General features: G+C 40.9%; 1 protein-coding gene across 1 annotated transcript in view; it reads right to left on the minus strand.

Moving 5' to 3' along the window:
- Window positions 1–1,707: 1,707 nt before the first annotated feature.
- LOC137259781 (uncharacterized) overlaps window positions 1,708–19,816 on the minus strand; it is a 32,612-nt gene continuing 14,503 nt past the window's right edge. The window contains exons 5-13 of the mRNA XM_067797394.1: window positions 19,530–19,621; window positions 18,923–19,146; window positions 13,707–13,960; window positions 12,479–12,701; window positions 11,821–11,910; window positions 10,020–10,264; window positions 4,561–4,761; window positions 3,470–3,644; window positions 1,708–1,885 (exon numbers count right to left, since the gene is read on the minus strand). Of these exons, the coding sequence (XP_067653495.1) occupies window positions 1,770–1,885; window positions 3,470–3,644; window positions 4,561–4,761; window positions 10,020–10,264; window positions 11,821–11,910; window positions 12,479–12,701; window positions 13,707–13,960; window positions 18,923–19,146; window positions 19,530–19,621 (1,620 nt within the window). The 3' untranslated portion in view covers window positions 1,708–1,769. The remainder of the gene's footprint in view (window positions 1,886–3,469; window positions 3,645–4,560; window positions 4,762–10,019; window positions 10,265–11,820; window positions 11,911–12,478; window positions 12,702–13,706; window positions 13,961–18,922; window positions 19,147–19,529; window positions 19,622–19,816) is intronic.

The following is a 19,816-nucleotide window of genomic DNA, read 5'->3' on the forward strand; positions in this document are numbered from 1 at the left end:
ACGCCGCACTCAGCAATATTCCAGCTATATGGCGGCGGTCTGTAAATAATCGAGTCTGGACCAGACAATCCAGAGATCAACAACATGAGCATCGATCTGCGCAATTAGGAACCGATGACATGTGTCAACCAAGTCAGCAAGTCTGACCACCCGATCCCGTTAGTCGCCTCTTACGACAAACATGTCGCCTTTTATGGCAAGCATGGGTTGCTGAAGGCCTATTCTACCCCGGGACCTTCACTGGAGTACTGTGGTGTGTTCAGTTTGTCTAGGATACTATGTTTTCTAACAATGAGAACCTCTCTCCTAGTCTTCTCATTCATTTTTTATTATTTATTTTTCGCTTTTAGTTTTTTGGGGTGTTTATTTGTTAATAACTTCATTGAGACGAGCATTCTCTTCCCACAGAGGTTACGACTGTCACATCTTCCTACGTAGGGAGATATGACAGGAGTAACCCCTGTGGGAAGAGAATGTGAGACGAGTAGTTTAAACAAATTAAACAAACATCTAAATAACTATGTTTTCTTTCAACTAGGCCGTGTAATATGGTACTGTAATCATCATCCAAAATACCATTTTATCGGTATAAATAAAAAAACATTATCAACATTTTCATAACACTTGCACATTCGTTGCCCAAGTGATTATACAACTGACAATAAAAGCTATTACTGAACTCGTAAAAATAGTAATCTGGGGCAATCTAGTCCACAATCAACTTCTATGGCTTGGCTTATGGCGCTGCATCATTAAAGCACCTGGTTCACGTCTCCGGCCAAGTAGCTGAACAATGGTATCGTTCTCTAACCATTTCCAGTATTCATACTCTCAACCTACGCCCTGTACCCGAACTTTGTATCTGTACCTTGTATCTGTACCTTGAACCCTGTACTCTTGCCACAACTTTTATGGCTTGACTAACATTACTGCACAGCATCCCAAAACTGTGCCTGGATTTTCGTAGCTCTCTTAGAGCTAAGATAGTCGTAAGATAATGTTAATGTATGGCACTTACAAGTATCAGAGTGAGTGAATTGAGTTTTACGCCGCACTCAGCAATATTCCAGCTATATGGCAGCGATCTGTAAATAATCGAGTCGGGATAAGACAATCTAGTGATCAACAACATGAACATCGATCTACGCAATAGGGATGCGATGACATGTGTTAACCAAGTCAGCGAGTCTGACTATCCGATCCCGTTAGTGGCCTCTAACGACAAGCATGAGTTACTAAAGATGAATTCTAACCCGGATCTTCACGGGTCAAGAGAGCTTCGAAAATGCAGGTCCTTGTCGACTTCTCCTGCTATGTAGCTGGGCAATGGTATCGGCAGAGGTCCTACAGTGACTCAGAAGACACTTCATTGCCCATGACGACTGAAAACATGGACATGAAGCAATAAAGGTGAAAACACGATCTGAACAGATCCCCAGAGAGAACGAACACAGGATATAAAGTGAAAGACTTAACACTCGCCTCGATGAGTGTTGTAAAACGAAAGAGCAGCTGGTTTACATGGTTAAATAAGTCGGTCCACACGAAACTTTGTAAACATCGCTGTCACCAATGTGGCAAATACAATCGCAACAAACTACTCAGATCGATGTTCATGATGTCAATCACCGGAATATGCAGTCAATAAACACCCGGTAGCGATTATGAGTCTGAATAACAAAACTGGTACAAAGATAATGACAATTATTTTTGTTTTAATTTCAAAAAATATCATTTAATTACAGAAACAGTCCCTTGGCATTTACATCCTAGTATTTTCCAAGAATCTTTGTTCCGGTTATGGTGAACTGTCCACTCAAAACATTGGAACTCATGGCCTTCTTCTGATGTGGCTGTTGGCCTCCAACGTAGATGTTCATCTTACCTGCAAAACAAACGCCAACATAAACTGAAGTACGAAAGAAAGTAGATATTTTTTAATCATTTTGTTGTTGTTTTTTTCAATAGAGTGTCACAGGGGCGGTGGGGCAGCTTTGTGGTTAAAGCGTTCGCTCGTCACACCGAGGACCCGGTTACAATATGTGAAGCCCATTTCTGGTGTCCACCGCCGTGATATAGCTGGAATATTGCGGAATAAAGAGGCGTAAAACCCAACTCACTCACTCACTCACTCACTCACACGAGTGGCCTTGTCCAGTAACCCAGATCACTATTCAGGTATTGAAACAGATTGTGAGTCCTGGTAATTTGGATTTAAGAAAGAAGACTAAAATACTGTGACATTTAAACATGAACACTTAACAGTTACCATGCAACTGCGCATCTGTTTTACAATATCGCTGTACTGACAAATATTTTGTTGATCACTGGATTGTCTGGTCCTAACTGGATAATTTACACGTCGCCGTCATAGAGCTGTAACGTTGCTGAGTGCGACGTTAAATAAAAAACAAAAACAAATATATTCTTCTGTGCACATTTATCTACATAGATCTTATAGATTCACTGTTTGCATGTTGCCTATTTTGCAGTAGTGAGTGAGAATGGTTTTAGGCCGCTTTTAGAAACATTCCAGCAATGGTAGGAGACAGAATTGGGATTCAAGTGGGGAATCGAACCCGGATCCCTGGCGTGACGAGCGAACGCTTCAACCTCTTTTCTGCCATATCGCCCCTATTCTGCATTAAGAAATAAGATTGATCCATTGCTTTCCTGTTTGCAAGTTCCACAATCATTTGATTTTCTTGTTTTTTTAAAAAAAATTTTAATACTTGATGCTGGAGTGGAGTGGGTGTGGTTTGAAAGTTTTCAGTTATATTTCAGCAATACCGCGATGTGAAACGCCAGAAACACATTAAACACATGTGGAGAATCGAACCCGGGTCTTCGGCGTGAAGAGCGGACGCTTTGACCACTCGGCCACCCCACCGAATCTTCAAGCTTCATGATGGAGTAAGTGAATACAGTTTAAGGCCGCTAATAATATCACTACAGTGGACACTGTCTAGAATGGGGGAAATTGAATCCTGGTCGCCGGTGTGGATGAGCGAAAGCTTAACCACTAGGCTACCCTCATTCCCTTCCCACAGAGCTTAGTTGTCATATCTTCCTACGAACCTCTGTTCTAATACGGCCATATTTCGCCGTTCTCATAAAATCCCCCAGCGGCAAAAAATGGCAACAAATTTATCTTCCTTTTTTTCTGTCCAATCAGAATACGTGTGACAGAATACGTTGATAAATGCAAGCAATGTCTAGAAGAAACATTTGAGTATCGCGCTCGGGAAGTGGTTCTAGTTTTCACGATGCATCCGGAAATTACCGAGATCTTGCGAACGATCGTTTTTGAAACAAGGTCGCTGATTGCACTACTAAATCTGATTGCCTCCAATCACGAGTCTTGAACACTCGCACCATGAAAGGGTCGTATTAGAACAGAGGTTATGTAGGAAGATGTGACAAGTAACCTCTGTGGGAAGAGAATGGGCTACCCTATCGCCATACCAACCTGACAGAACCTTCCACCCATCCTTGTCACCCCATACAGCCAGATTCTTGTGACTGATTGTAAACTTGAAGGTTGTCTGTGAACCATGTCTGACGTGGACTCGCCCGAACGCAACCAGTTTGTATTTGGGCAAGTTCAGAGAGCTGTCCGTCCATGACACGTACACCTGGACGATCTGAAACAGTCGAAGGTGGGTTTACGCGATATCACATTCTCCTGAACGATCTTAAACAACTGAATGCTGTCTCATTACCTAGGGCGAATATATCAAAGTTCATATTTTTCATACGACGCCCTTGGGCAAAATATCACTTTGTCACGGAGACGTCACATCATAACAATGCTATGACGTCATGCTACTCAGTGTGATGTTACGTTCAACCAAAGGCTAACTGTAGCGCAAATGGGATGCGCAGCATAGAGAAAGTGACCAATCTTCTTAGCAGAACCAAGTGAGGAAAGGGAGTGTATCTTTGACCGTGGCGAAATTTTATCTTGACATGCAAAATATTTTTCGATACGAAGCGAGGGATGTACGTTGCCAACCTTTGCTCGCTTCACTCGCATGTAAGAAGACAGGTAATTTTCTCTATGCTGTGCAACCCATTTGCGCTACAGTTTACCTGTGGTTCTACAGGCGGCGACGGCGTGTAGCCAGCCTGTGTTTGAAAGTAGATCAATTTGGGTTTATATTCTTCAGTTTGATGACTTCGGTATTAAACAGAATATATATACACTCATTCTCGGACGATCTGAAACAAATGAAAGTTGTTTTATGTAACATCATACTGCATCCAAACCCATGATCATCCGGGTTAGAATTGGTCCTTGGTAATCCACACTTGTCTTAGAGGCGACTAACGGGATCGGATGGTCAGACTCGCTGACTTGGTGGACACATGCCATCGTATCCCAATTTCGTAGATCGATCCTCGTGATGTTGGTCACTAGATTGTCTGGACCAGGCTCGATAATTTACAGACCGCTGCCATATAGCTGTAATATTGCTGATCGCGACGTAAAACCAAACTCACTCACTCACTCACTCACTCTTGTACTGCAGTTTACACAGTATATGTGCTTCTCCTGACCTCTTCAGCGTCATAGTGACCGGTGTTGTGAACGACGACCTGACCCTTGACGTCGCCGCCGGCGTTGATGTTGTGGCTGTACTGGAGACCAGAGTACTGCCAGGTGGTGTAAGAAAGTCCGTATCCGAACGGATAGAGTGGATCTCCCTTGAAGTACCAGTAAGTACGACCGTCCATTGAGTAGTCGAGCATTGGCGGTACCTGGAATTCGGAGGAGAAATAATACACGCTTTGACTATAGTCCTATTAACCGTGGATTTTATTTTTTTCGCAACATATAATTATAAACATTCATAAAGATATACATTATATAGTATGACCAGAAATTGAGAATTTGAAGATTTAAGTTTTGTATTTTTGTCACTCAGTACTCACGTATAAAACATGAATATTACATGTCAAAACATTGATTACAGAACAGTCTCGTTTCCTATTTACTTGGCTCTGTCCTATTGTGCAGCTTAATGCGATAACCAGTACAGTATTTTTAGACTATGTCATTTAACTGGATGCATAAATATTAATCAGTGTGATCTGATAAGCCTACGCAGTTGTATATTGCAACACTAAGTTCTTTCTAATCCTAGTAAATATGTCGTACGGCGTACATATCGTACAGCGAGCTCTGATAACCGGAAACCAGGAAATCGTGGAAATATCAAACCGAGACTCTGCCACTAGAAACGTTTAGCGGAGCTCTGGCGGAACTGATATTACATCAACTTCATTCTGCGTTACAGAACTACGTTCAATAAGCGCAACCCTCAACCTCGACATAAATTAGAGAATAAAATTCATTTGTAAATACCATTTTCTTATGAAACAAGGAATTGGAATTCAGTTTGACCAGAGTTGTTTGTGGTGTCAATTTACATATTCACACGAGAAAATTCGGATCGTCTGAAAAGTAGGTCATTTTGTGAATAGTTTAATGAGACTTATGTTTCGGTATGCAGAACTTGACTCCAGATTCAAAGACAGGTGAACAGTTACTACTAGTGTTTTGTCAAGTCAGTATCGGCAGCTATGTGGGCTGACACCTCTTCTTTCACTTCACCAATAATTGTAAGATTTTTTTATTGACACTTTTCTTCAGAAGTCACGAAATATTTTCTGTTGGATTTTAGGCTAGGGCTATAGCTTGGCCAATGTAATAATGCCATATTTTGAGTCCTAATAATGTCATATTTTGAGTCCGACACTTTGAATGCTTTGAACGACGTTTTGCGTCGTTGTGCTGTTGGAAAATTCAAAAATTTCGATAGAACACGTCAGCAGATGGAAGTAGATGTCCCTCGAGGATATATGGGTACCGCTCACTGTTCATATTCCCTTCAAATGCACGGAGGGGCGTAGCCCGTATACCACAGGTATGCTACAACACATGTTAAATTTCGGACTGTACTTTGGGCGCTGCTGCAAAGGTTTTTCAGTTTGTTTGGTCCAGAATTTCAGTGTATTAGGAAACAACCACACCGAACTTTCATCTGACAAAATCACATTGTCCCAGTTAACATTTCTATGCTGTAAGCATCAGTTCAACCTTTGCCCCTCTCGTCCAGGTTTCATGGTCCAGATTCCTCGACTTTTCTGCTGACCTGTTGCATGCAGCTCAGTTCTGTTTCCTTACAGACAACCAGTTCCTCTATCGACTTTTCTGCTGACCTGTTGCATGCAGCTCAGTTCTGTTTCCTTACAGACAACCAGTTCCTCTATCGACTTTTCTGCTGACCTGCTGCATGCAGCTCAGTTCTGTTTCCTTACAGACAACCAGTTCCTCTATCACTCATATCCAGGCATATATTTTCTAAACCCCTTCGTTTGCTTTTAAAAACAAGAATATCAAGCCGCCTTCAAAGACAGTCAATTTTCTGGGCCTACGTGCGCCTCCCTGGTGCTCAGTGCCATACCTACATGTATTTGCAATATTTCAAAATACGATAAACAATGGACAAAGGGATGCCTGTTGTTTTGGGTTTGTTTGCTTTTTTTTTCTTTTTTTTTTTTTTTTTTTTTTTGCTTTTTTCTTTTTAAAAAAAATCACTTTAGCTGATCTGACGTCCTTGTTATAATACTCTAAAACAAACTATATATTGGTGTTCTATTCTGTAATGTGGGCCATGGCCCTGTAACTGAATAAAGATGTCTGTCTGTCAAAATCAACTTTCTCATCTCTAACTCATACTGAGGATCACTGAAAATGTCGTCTGCTAGCAAGGGGACAAAGGGGGATAACGTTTCACAAATTAATGAAAAGGAAAACAGAGTTTTTCTCTTGAATGAAACCAAGCGCTTGATAGCTCGTCAAGGCTGTTTATACTAGAAATCCAATCAAACATATTCCTAAAATTCTCAATAATTTCTGGACATAGTATAAAAAACCCTGTAAAGGTTTGGCTAGGTTTCCAACATTGTCTATCCATGTACATGCATGTTCCCTGGATCAAAGAGGGCCCTTATCATGCTTATATTGTTATCTTTATACTGTTATTATCATTCTTAACACAGTGGTGAGTAGATACAGCTACGAGTGAAGGCTGACAGAAGAGTTAATACCGGGTATCCATCCAGTGCTGGATGAGAGGAGACAAAAGTCGAAAAGTCATTCGCCTAAGGAAACGCCACCTCAATGTGCTTTGAACATAGTGGTAGCAACGAAGCCGTAGACTGACAGCAGAGCTTCAGGTAAGATTAAGCTCATGTGTGTACTCTACTGTACCGTTTGTTTTGTTTGTTTGTTTGTTTTTTTTGAGTCGGTATGATGAATGTTGAGTGTGCTTCATTTTCCGTTACCCACCGTTTTCAAATATACAGTGTTCCCAGAAATTATTGAGAAAATCTTTGTTTTTTTCTAATGATGCTAAGATTGGAAAAAGGGCTTTCACTATGCACTAAGCATACTAAATAAGGGAGACAACTCTTGAAGGCTTAGAAGGCAGCTCATTACGTCAAGAGTTATCTCCCTTGTCTGAGCAGATGGCTTCCTGTGTTGACATGGCAGAATTTACAGCAAGAGAGAAAAGAAAGCTCATTCTAGATGATTTTGAAAGGGGTGAGGCTGATGCTAAAGTGTTAGCTTGTAGACATGGTATTCCTCTGTCTACAGTATACAGAACTTTGAAGAATATTCAAACAGGAACCGGGATAGAGCACAAAGCAGGGGCAGGTCGGCCTAGGAAATTCAGTGTTGTGGATCGCCGAAGACTGGGCAGATTGTGAGTAGGGGCAAATTGAAAAGTGTTAAGAACATCAGAAATGAAATGATTAGCAGAGGAAATCCTCAGGTATGCAATGAAACAGTTAGGCAGGAATTACTTAATTGGGTGAAAAAACGTTGAATTCCCTCGCCGTTGATGAAAGATGCACAAAAGGAAAAACGTTTAAACTGGTGTCTGGCTCATGAAAATCAAGATTGGGATAATGTTTTCTTTTCGGATGAAAGTTCTGTTTGGCTTTTCCCTAATTGTGTGAAAATTTGGACCAAAGATACTGTCAAACCTATCTACCAGCGACCAAAACATAGTCCGAAGTTTCACATGTGGGGTGGCATATCGGCTCGCGGAGTGACGCCATTGTGTGTTTTCACGGGAAACTTGACAAAAGAAAGATACGTTGACATTCTAAATGGTCACCTTCTTCCGACAGCACAAACATTGTATGAAGATGATTGGATTTTCCAGCATGATAATGACCCAATACACACTGCGCGCTACACAAAACAGTGGTTGTCGGGCGAAAATGTTCAAGTTTTAGACTGGTCCAGTTACAGCCCAGACCTAAACCCAATTGAGAATGTGTGGGGAGTCATGAAGGACAGAATAAACCAAAAGGGACTGAGAAATATTGAAGATATGAAGGCCGAGGTGGTCCAATATTGGGATACCCTGTCACACGATTACCTACAAACTTTGATGGGTAGTGTGCCTAGGCGTATTCAGGCATGCGTTGCTGAGGAGGTCTAACAAAGTACTAAAACAAGACTGAGACTGTAAAAGGATGATGTTTTAACATGTTTATGTAAGTAAAACGCCAGAAGTTAATAAACGTAATGAGTTACATGACACAACATGATTCTCAATAATTTCTGGGAATACTATATAGGTATTTCTGTGATTTTCAGCATGTTCTTCCTTATGTCATACCTAATAAAAATCAACTTAAATATCATGGAAATGATTTCATAACAAATTACTAATCCTACACTGACAGTACAACGGTGGTCCTATACCAGCAGTACAACAGTGGTCCTATACCAACAGTACAACGGTGGTCCTATACCAACAGTACAACGGTGGTCCTATACCAACAGTACAGCTTGATAGCAATAGTCGCTTTTATTACGCCAGCGATTTTTATACATTTTTTCCGTACACATATGTTTTGATTTTTTTTTTTTTTTGCATATCAAACATTTGAAACAATTTTTTTTCAATACGTAATTGTAAATTTTTCCAAGCGTCTTGTATCCGGATACGCAGCTTATCTGGACCTCTGAGTGACTGTTTCAGGGGACTTATGGCAGGGTCACCAATCAAAATATTCTGTGTATCCGAAGACAGCTCTGAATATGTTCCCACTGCACCACTTTAACTATGAATGTTTGGCATAACTTTTTCACAGCATATTTTCACATGACTCTTCTATCTGACACATTTTCATACGAATGTTTCGCTTAACTGACTTTCTCACGACAGTTTTACATAATAAGGTTTCACATGACCGTTTCACATATATTTTTCACATGATTATTAAAGCTTTCAAATGAATGTTCCACATAACATATTTTCACAAATGAATGCTTCACATAACATATTTTCACATGACTGTTTGACATATATATTTTCACATGACTGTTTCACACTACATGTTTTCACATGTTTCACATATATTTTCACATGATTGTTAATGTTCTCTAATGAATGTTTCACATGTCATGTTTTCACATGATCGTCAACTTAACGTTGTCAATTGAATACTTCACACAACATATTTTCATATGACTGTTTCACAATATACACTCTTACACAATATATTTTTTCACAGTGTCGTTTTCAAATGAATGTTTCATATAACATACTGGACAAAATAAGTCAGGGATATTAGTATTTTATGACTGATATGTTATCAGTGCGTCAATGAATAAATGCATAATTATTCCTAATTTCAAAGTTTACAAATATCCCTGACTAATTTTGCCCAGCATATTTTCACATGACCGTTTGTCATAATGCATTTTCACATGAATGTTTCACATAACCTCGGATCGGGAAAGACATTAGATTGAAAAATGGCCCATTAAAAATTTGAAGTTAACTATTGATACTATGGCAGTGGCCCATTCTAAATTCAGAAAATGGCTAATAATCCTGAAAATGGCCCGTTGTCAAAGTTCTTTTTCCCAATTCCTGCATAACATGTTTTGACACGATTGTTTCACATGACTGCTGTTCATGTCTCACCTGACTATCACTGGCCGGCACGGTGTATGGTAATTTAGCCGAGGGCACGGAGTTGGCGCCATCGTGCGTCAGAATCCTCCTGATTGCCTCCCCCGTTTTTTGATGGGGCAGGAAGCAGTCGAGTATCGCAGTTACGTGAGGATTGGATGCGGCAAACGACACTTCGAGTGGTCCACCATTAAACAGGAGAAGCACGATAGGCGGTGCTGAAGCCCTTTTACCAATAATACTCGGACCACCCTGAACTGAAACAGCAGAGGAGATACCCACTGAAGCAAAAACGTCATCAGAATTTCACTGTATATTATACTTAGTACACCTGTACACGTGAAGGTTCGGGTTAGAACACTGGCCTTCAGTAATCCATGCTTGTCGTAAGAGGCGACTAAAGGAATCGGGTGGTCAGACTTGGAGTGACACATGTCATCTGTTCCCAACTGCGAATATTAGTTCTCATGCCGATGATCGTTGGAGTGTCTGGTTCAGACTCGATTATCTACAGACCGCCGCCATATAGCTGGAATATTGCTGAGTGCGGCGTAAAACAAAACTCACTCACTTCGCTGCGATTCAGGGAGGCAACAGGTTTCGCCGGGCTTGAAGAGGCCTGAAATTGGGACATGTTAGCCTAGAACATTTTCTTCCCACAGAGGTTGCTTGTCATACCTTCCTACGAACCTCTGTTCTAATACGGCCATATTTCTTGGTTCTCATAAAATCCCTTCGCGGCAAAAAATGGCAGCAGATTTATCTGCCTTTTTATGTCCAATCAGAACATGTGTTACATCGACTTGACAAATGCAAGCAATGTGGAGAAACAAAAAATGACATGACTGAGTTCAGTCTAGAAGAAACATTTAAGTATGGCGCTCGGGAAGAGATTCTAGTTTTCAGGATGCATCCGGAAATTACCGAGATCTTTCGAACGATCGCTTTTGAAACGATGTCGCTGATTGCACTACTAAACCTGATTGCCTCCAATCACGAGTCTTGAACACTCGCACCATGAAAGGGTCGTGTTAGAACAGAGGTTACGTAGGAAGATGTGACAAGGAACCATTGTGGGAAGAGAATGAGCTTAGAAAGGCCCTGAGTTCTTTTTAGCTTTGAAAAGGCCCTAATCGCCAGTGATTTGCCCTTAAAGACTCTATACTTAACAAAGCTTGTAAAGTTACGAGTTTTACAGGAAACTAATACATGATTAAACACCATCGCAAAACAGTGAAGCAAAGAGTGTTTTCCCTTTGATGGCCAGTCCCACATTTGACCAATCTTGTGTGTACTGAACTACTAATGTGTTATATTTTTCTATAGTTCCTTACAATTGTTGACTGAGCCCCGGAAAACCCATAAAAGGCCCCAAACGTGATGGCTTGATAGTTTGTACGAACCTTGGACAACATATTGTTTGTCTGTTGCTTAGCGACACACTTCCAGCTAAGCGAGGGGCTGTGGGGTAGCCTAATGGCTAAAACGTTCGCTCGTCACGCCTAAGACCCGGGTTCGATTCCCCACATGGGTACAATGTATGAAGCTTATTTCTGGTGCCCTGCCCCCCACCCCCCACCCCCATAGCAGATAGATTGTTGTAGGGATATTGTTAAAAGCTGCATAAAACCTTACTCAGTTACTCACTCTAGCTCAGCTGGCAGGAAAAATACAGTATGGGCATGCAGGTTGAATTCGGGTGGGTGGGTGGGTGGGTTTGGTGGGTTTGGACTATTTCTCATAACAGTCGTAGACAATACACTTGTTATTACTTAACGACATAATCATCGGTTATCGATGACGTAATTCGTACCATGGCTGACAACGGCCTTGAGAAGGTCCAGCTGATGTCCAGGCAAGCCTGTACTGTGGCGGTCGTGAGTTTCTCGTTCCAGGGTCTGACCTGAGATAATAAAGTTCACATATACTGACATTCAAAAGAAAGTACACAGTTTTTGCTTTAGGATTACTGGTTAAGATATGTGCTGTAATGCACACACAATAAATAAATAAATAAATAAATAAATAAATAAATAAATAAATAAATAAATAAATAATAAATAAATTTCTTATGTACGAACCGCCTCCGTTAGAGCGTCCCTCCAGGCCGCGTCGCATCAACACGCCGTGCTTTTTGGCGCTCGGCATTATACAGTTTGTACAACAAGAACTGCTTGACACATGATGTGTCTGAGTTGGATATTCATGCTTTTCTGTTGTGTGGTATAACACTGAACTAGCACCATCATGCCAACGGTTTAACTTCACCTTCTTTTGTGCGTCAGTTCAGTCAGACTTACTGTTGTTGTCATTGCCAGTATCATATACACAACAAAAAAGGTTAAGGACCTCCCTAACCTTCAATATTTATCTGTTATGTGGATCATATTATGAACTATTAAATACTTTGATACTGAATTGGTGTAGTCCTTAATGTTTTTGTGTTGAGTATATTTTACTCGTAAACTTGCCTCCTCCAAGACAAAGGAATATCGCATCGACACCATTAAGAGCATTGACGACGCTATGGCTGTCGAGGTGTTGGCAGTTCACGTCGTTGCAGCCAGCGGCAGTGCTGACGTGATGGGCTAATTGTTTCAACCCATCGAGAGCACTTTCCACGTATTTTCCATCTGTCCATGCGGCATAGTCTCCCGTGAGTTCCGTTTTATTGTCAGACATGGGGCCGATGACCTAGGCAGATGTCAAGGTCAAGGTCATCTTTAGTACTCTACGTTTGACAAAAACCTCATCTGATAAAAAACCCAAACTCATATAACAGCATACTAGCGTAGTAATCGTAGTAGTAGTAGTAGCAGCAGTAGTAGTAGCAGCAGTAATCGTAGTAGTAGTAGCAGCAGTAATCGTAGTAGTAGCAGCAGTAATCGTAGTAGTAGTAGTAGTAGCAGTAGTAGTAGCAGCAGTAGTAGAAGTGGTGGTAGTAGTAGTAGCAGCAGCAGTAGTAGTAGCGGTAGTAGTAGCAGCAATAGTAGTAGTAGTAGTAGTAGCAGCAGCAGCAGCAGCAGTAGTACTTCCCCTCCACCTGACCCTCCAATTCTCTCACTTTTTCTCTCAATCAGGGATCAGAGCAGATGTTCAAAGGTCAAAGTACATGTTGCAACTACACATCGGCCATAAATACTCATGGAAACAAATAAGGGAACATATGAAAGTACAAGTGTTCCCTTTATGTATTTCCAAAATTCCACTCACAGTGCTATGTATTCCTTGTGAAGAAACCTGATAAAGAGTAAAGGAACACTTGTACTTTCATGTGTTTCCTTATTTGTTTCCAGGGGTATATATTGAGTGCTAGAGGAACGTTGTATAAACATTTAAAACTACAAAATCATGTCAATAGTCATGAGACACATATGTACACATGGTAAACGGTACTGCGACACCGTGAAGGGGAATTCTCCAGACAGTAAATTAATTGAAGTTCGTGTATGTACCTTTGCTGTGGTAAATGGTAACATATTAATACTATGAAATATCAGATGCTGCGATTCTTTTTTTCCATGAGTATAGTTCTAATATACCATTCTGTATATTCTGTATTTGTACATTCTAGAGAACAGGAAGTTGAGATAACAGAGTGGTCCTCAGTGTTAACGACGACGACGGCGGCGGTGATGATGATGATGATGATGATGATGATGATGGCGTGAGCAATCATGCATGGCACACAATACTCACGGCTATTTTATTCAGTTTATTTCTGATAGGAAGATAGTTGTTCTGGTTCTTCAACAGGACAAAGCTCTTCATGGCTGCCTCGAGGGCAATGGCGATATGGTCCTTCGTCAACACGTCATTGTTTATGGACAACTTGTTGTAGGGGTTCATGCTGGGAGGGTCAAAGTCCCCCAACTTCATTCGTGTTTTGATCAATGGCTTCATCTGGTCCCGGACAAACTTCTCAGATATCTTCCCTTGCTTGACTGCATCAGCTGCAATAGTGGGAAAACGTGGCTGTGAAAGAGTGATTGAGTGAATTGGGTTTTACGCTGCCTTTAGAAACATTCCAAATGGGCTTCAAACACTGTGGGGAATCGAACCTGAGCGTGACGAGCGAACGCTTTAACCAGGCTCCCCACCTCCTCCATCAATGTACACGCAGAAGCTCAAGGTTATTGCTTGATAATCAACGGTTATCGCTTCAACAGAGGGGGTAGAACAGGCCTTCAGCAACCCATGCTTGTCACAAAAAGAGACTATGCTTGTCGTAAGAGGCGACTAACGGGATCGGGTGGTCAGGCTCGCTGACTTGGTTGACACATGTCACCTGTTCCCAATTGTGCAGATAGATGCTCATGTTGTTGATCACTGGATTCTCTTGTCCAGACTCGATTATTTACAGATCGCCGCCATACAGCTGGAATATTGCTGAGTGCGGGGTGCGTAAAACTCACTCACTCACTCACGCTTCATCAGCAGCGTGTAGTTCTTCCTTAGCACTGTTAAATCTTAATCATCAACAACTATCACTTAATCATCAACGGTGATCGCTTAATCATCAACAACTATTGCTCTATCATCAACGGTGATCACTTAATCATCAAGAACTATTGCTCTATCCTCAACGGTGATCGCTTAATCATCAAGAACTATGGCTCTATCATCAACGGTGATCGCTTAATCATCAACAACTATGGCTCTATCATGAACGGTGATCGCTTAATCATCAACAACTATGGCTCTGTCATCAACGGTGATCGCTTAATCATCAAGAACTATGGCTCTATCATCAACGGTGATCGCTTAATCATCAACAACTATGGCTCTATCATCAACGGTGATCGCTTAATCATCAAGAACTATTGCTCTATCATCAACGGTGATCGCTTAATCATCAAGAACTATGGCTCTATCATCAACGGTGATCACTTAATCATCAACAACTATGGCTCTATCCTCAACGGTGATCGCTTAATCATCAAGAACTATGGCTCTATCATCAACGGTGATCACTTAATCATCAAGAACTATTGCTCTATCATCAACGGTGATCACTTAATCATCAAGAACTATCGCTTTATCATCAACGGTGATCGCTTCATCATCAACAACTATTGCTCTATCATCAACGGTGATCGCTTAATCATCAACAACTATGGCTTTATCATGAACGGTGATCGCTTAATCATCAACAACTATCGCTCTATCATGAACGGTGATCGCTTAATCATCAACAACTATGGCTCTATCATCAACGGTGATCACTTAATCATCAACAACTATGGCTCTATCCTCAACGGTGATCGCTTAATCATCAAGAACTATGGCTCTATCATCAACGGTGATCACTTAATCATCAAGAACTATTGCTCTATCATCAACGGTGATCACTTAATCATCAAGAACTATCGCTTTATCATCAACGGTGATCACTTAATCATCAACAACTATGGCTTTATCATCAACGGTGATCACTTAATCATCAACAACTATGGCTTTATCATCAACGGTGATCACTTAATCATCAACAACTATTGCTCTATCATCAACGGTGATCGCTTAATCATCAAGAACTATGGCTCTATCATCAACGGTGATCGCTTAATCATCAACAACTATGGCTTTATCATGAACGGTGATCACTTAATCATCAAGAACTATCGCTTTATCATGAACGGTGATCGCTTAATCATCAACAACTATGGCTTTATCATCAACGGTGATCACTTAATCATCAACAACTATGGCTTTATCATCAACGGTGATCACTTAATCATCAACAACTATTGCTCTATCATCAACGGTGATCGCTTAATCATCAACAACTATTGCTCTATCATCAACGGTGATCGCTTAATCATCAAGAACTATCGCTCTATCATGAACGGTGATCGCTTAATCATCAAGAACTATGGCTTTATCATGAACTGTGATCGCTTAATCATCAACAACTATTGCTCTATCATGAACGGTGATCGCTTAATCATCAACAACTATCGCTCTATCATGAACGGTGATCGCTTAATCATCAAGAACTATGGCTTTATCATGAACGGTGATCGCTTAATCATCAACAACTATTGCTCTATCATCAACGGTGATCGCTTAATCATCAACAACTATGGCTCTGTCATGAACGGTGATCGCTTAATCATCAACAACTATTGCTCTATCATCAACGGTGATCGCTTAATCATCAAGAACTATGGCTTTATCATGAACTGTGATCGCTTAATCATCAACAACTATGGCTCTATCATCAACGGTGATCGCTTAATCATCAACAACTATGGCTTTATCATGAACGGTGATCGCTTAATCATCAACAACTATGGCTCTGTCATCAACGGTGATCGCTTAATCATCAACAACTATGGCTCTGTCATGAACGGTGATCGCTTAATCATCAACAACTATTGCTCTATCATCAACGGTGATCGCTTAATCATCAACAACTATTGCTCTATCATCAACGGTGATCGCTTAATCATCAACAACTATGGCTCTGTCATGAACGGTGATCGCTTAATCATCAACAACTATTGCTCTATCATCAACGGTGATCGCTTAATCATCAACAACTATGGCTCTGTCATGAACGGTGATCGCTTAATCATCAACAACTATGGCTTTATCATGAACGGTGATCGCTTAATCATCAACAACTATGGCTCTATCATCAACGGTGATCGCTTAATCATCAACAACTATGGCTCTATCATCAACGGTGATCGCTTAATCATCAACAACTATGGCTCTGTCATGAACGGTGATCGCTTAATCATCAACAACTATGGCTCTGTCATGAACGGTGATCACTTAATCATCAACAACTATGGCTCTGTCATGAACGGTGATCGCTTAATCATCAACAACTATGGCTCTGTCATGAACGGTGATCACTTAATCATCAACAACTATGGCTCTGTCATGAACGGTGATCGCTTAATCATCAACAACTATGGCTCTATCATCAACGGTGATCGCTTAATCATCAACAACTATGGCTCTGTCATGAACGGTGATCGCTTAATCATCAACAACTATGGCTCTGTCATGAACGGTGATCACTTAATCATCAACAACTATGGCTCTGTCATGAACGGTGATCGCTTAATCATCAACAACTATGGCTCTGTCATGAACGGTGATCACTTAATCATCAACAACTATGGCTCTGTCATGAACGGTGATCACTTAATCATCAACAACTATGGCTCTGTCATGAACGGTGATCACTTAATCATCAACAACTATGGCTCTGTCATCAACGGTGATCGCTTAATCATCAACAACTATGGCTCTGTCATGAACGGTGATCACTTAATCATCAACAACTATGGCTCTGTCATGAACGGTGATCGCTTAATCATCAACAACTATGGCTCTGTCATGAACGGTGATCGCTTAATCATCAACAACTATGGCTCTGTCATGAACGGTGATCGCTTAATCATCAACAACTATGGCTCTGTCATGAACGGTGATCGCTTAATCATCAAGAACTATGGCTCTATCATGAACGGTGATCGCTTAATCATCAACAACTATGGCTCTATCATCAACGGTGATCGCTTAATCATCAACAACTATGGCTTTATCATGAACGGTGATCGCTTAATCATCAACAACTATGGCTCTATCATCAACGGTGATCGCTTAATCATCAACAACTATGGCTCTATCATCAACGGTGATCGCTTAATCATCAACAACTATGGCTCTGTCATGAACGGTGATCGCTTAATCATCAACAACTATGGCTCTATCATCAACGGTGATCGCTTAATCATCAACAACTATGGCTCTATCATCAACGGTGATCGCTTAATCATCAAGAACTATGGCTCTGTCATGAACGGTGATCGCTTAATCATCAACAACTATGGCTCTATCATCAACGGTGATCGCTTAATCATCAAGAACTATGGCTCTATCATCAACGGTGATCACTTAATCATCAACAACTATGGCTTTATTATGAACGGTGATCACTTAATCATCAACAACTATGGCTCTATCATGAACGGTGATCACTTAATCATCAACACTTACCCCTTCCGCATCAACGTTTATTACGCCATCATAAAAGTCTATTGCTTTATCATCAACAGTTATCGTTTTATCAACAGTTATTGCTTTGTCATCAGTGGTTATCACTTCTTCATAAACGTTTATCGCGTCATAATCAAGAATTATTGCACTATCATCATCAGTTCTCGTTTTGTCATCCACGGTTATCGTTTTTCATAAACGTTTATCGCGTCATCATCAACAGTTATTGCTTATCATCAACAGTTCTTGCTTTGTCGTCAAAATTTATTATCGCATCATCCTCAACGGTTATCGCTTCCTCATCAACAGTTATCGTATCATCCTCAACAGTCATCGCTTCATCATCAGCGGTCATCACTTGGTCATCAACGGTTATCCCCCCTCATCAATAATTATAGCTTCTTCATCAACGGTCATTGCTTCATCATAATCAGTTAGTCCTACCACGTCAATACTTGTTCTCTGTCAGGTTCAACTGAATTTGGACAGCTACATCACATGGATACGCCTATGACCAGGGGTTCGATGGGTACAGTGTTTGAAAAACATTTCTGGTGTCCCCCACTGTGATATTGCTGGAATATTGCTAAAAACGGAGTTAAACTTTAATTCACTCACTCATTCACTCACTTTGACACCTACTATTCTGACATTGCATACGATGTTTAATACCATCCATTATCATTAATCTTGTCGTTTTGAAAAAAACGGTCAATATCATTTTGAACCAAATGCAAAACACCAAGATTGTCCCTTGTCTTCCCATCTCACTTTATCGGCCCTGAATGTTCTTTCCCGACGTGTGAAAAAAACGTGTCCAATCCTGGTGTCCCTCGCCGTGGTATTGCTTGAGTATTACAAAAGGCGGCGTCAAATAATACTCACACTTTCTCACTCACCTAACGTCAGATACACTCTATCAGAGTCTCTTTCCACTTCGATGTTACAACCAGCCTTCAGGCAGGCCACCGCGGCCTCCATCTTGGTCTTGAAGTAATGGCGTTTCGTGATCATGCTCTTGATCTCGCCCGAGTCAGCTATTATGTAGCCGTCGAAGTTCCACTCCCCTCGGAGGATGTCGGTGAGGATGTTCTTGTTGGCACACGCCGGGACGCCGTTGACGCTGTGGGGGATATACTCATGGTCAAAAGTCATGCAACATATTGAAATATGCTCAGTACATATTTCATACTAGGAAGGATTGCTTAGTAGGATCGATTCATTTCGGGTTTATCGTCTCTTTCATCACATCTAAAAGATGCAGTCACCAGTTTTCGGAAACACAAACGGAGCATCCTGTCTTGTTAAAGGGATGGAACTCTGCTCAGCTTAATGTAGTGGCTTATGGTTGCAACAACACAACCATTACAATGTTTTATCCTACATCTCGTAAAGAATTTGAGATGATGGTAAAATACAGTTAATGAAATGTATCCAGTGTTCTGAGAGGGTTGTCATTAAATATTCGTCCAACACAGGTGTGTGATGTAGCCAATATATACTTACAGGTTATAGGAACAGATTAGGCTGGACGCTCCTGCCTCGACACATCTCCTGAACGGTGGGAGGAAATACGTTCTGAAGTCGCGTGTGCTCACCTGGTCCAACACGAACAGTTCAGGTTTGTCATATCCCTTCATTTATAAACCGTTACACTCATCTATATCCCTTCATTTATAAACCGTTATACTCATCTATATTCCTTCATTTATAAACCGTTATACTCATCTATATTCCTTCATTCTCAGACACTTTAGGAAGACCAGGGTTGGAATTGGTTTGTTGTAAGTGTC

Source organism: Haliotis asinina, chromosome 13, assembly GCF_037392515.1.
Source record: "Haliotis asinina isolate JCU_RB_2024 chromosome 13, JCU_Hal_asi_v2, whole genome shotgun sequence".
Taxonomy (NCBI): Eukaryota; Metazoa; Mollusca; class Gastropoda; order Lepetellida; family Haliotidae; genus Haliotis; species Haliotis asinina.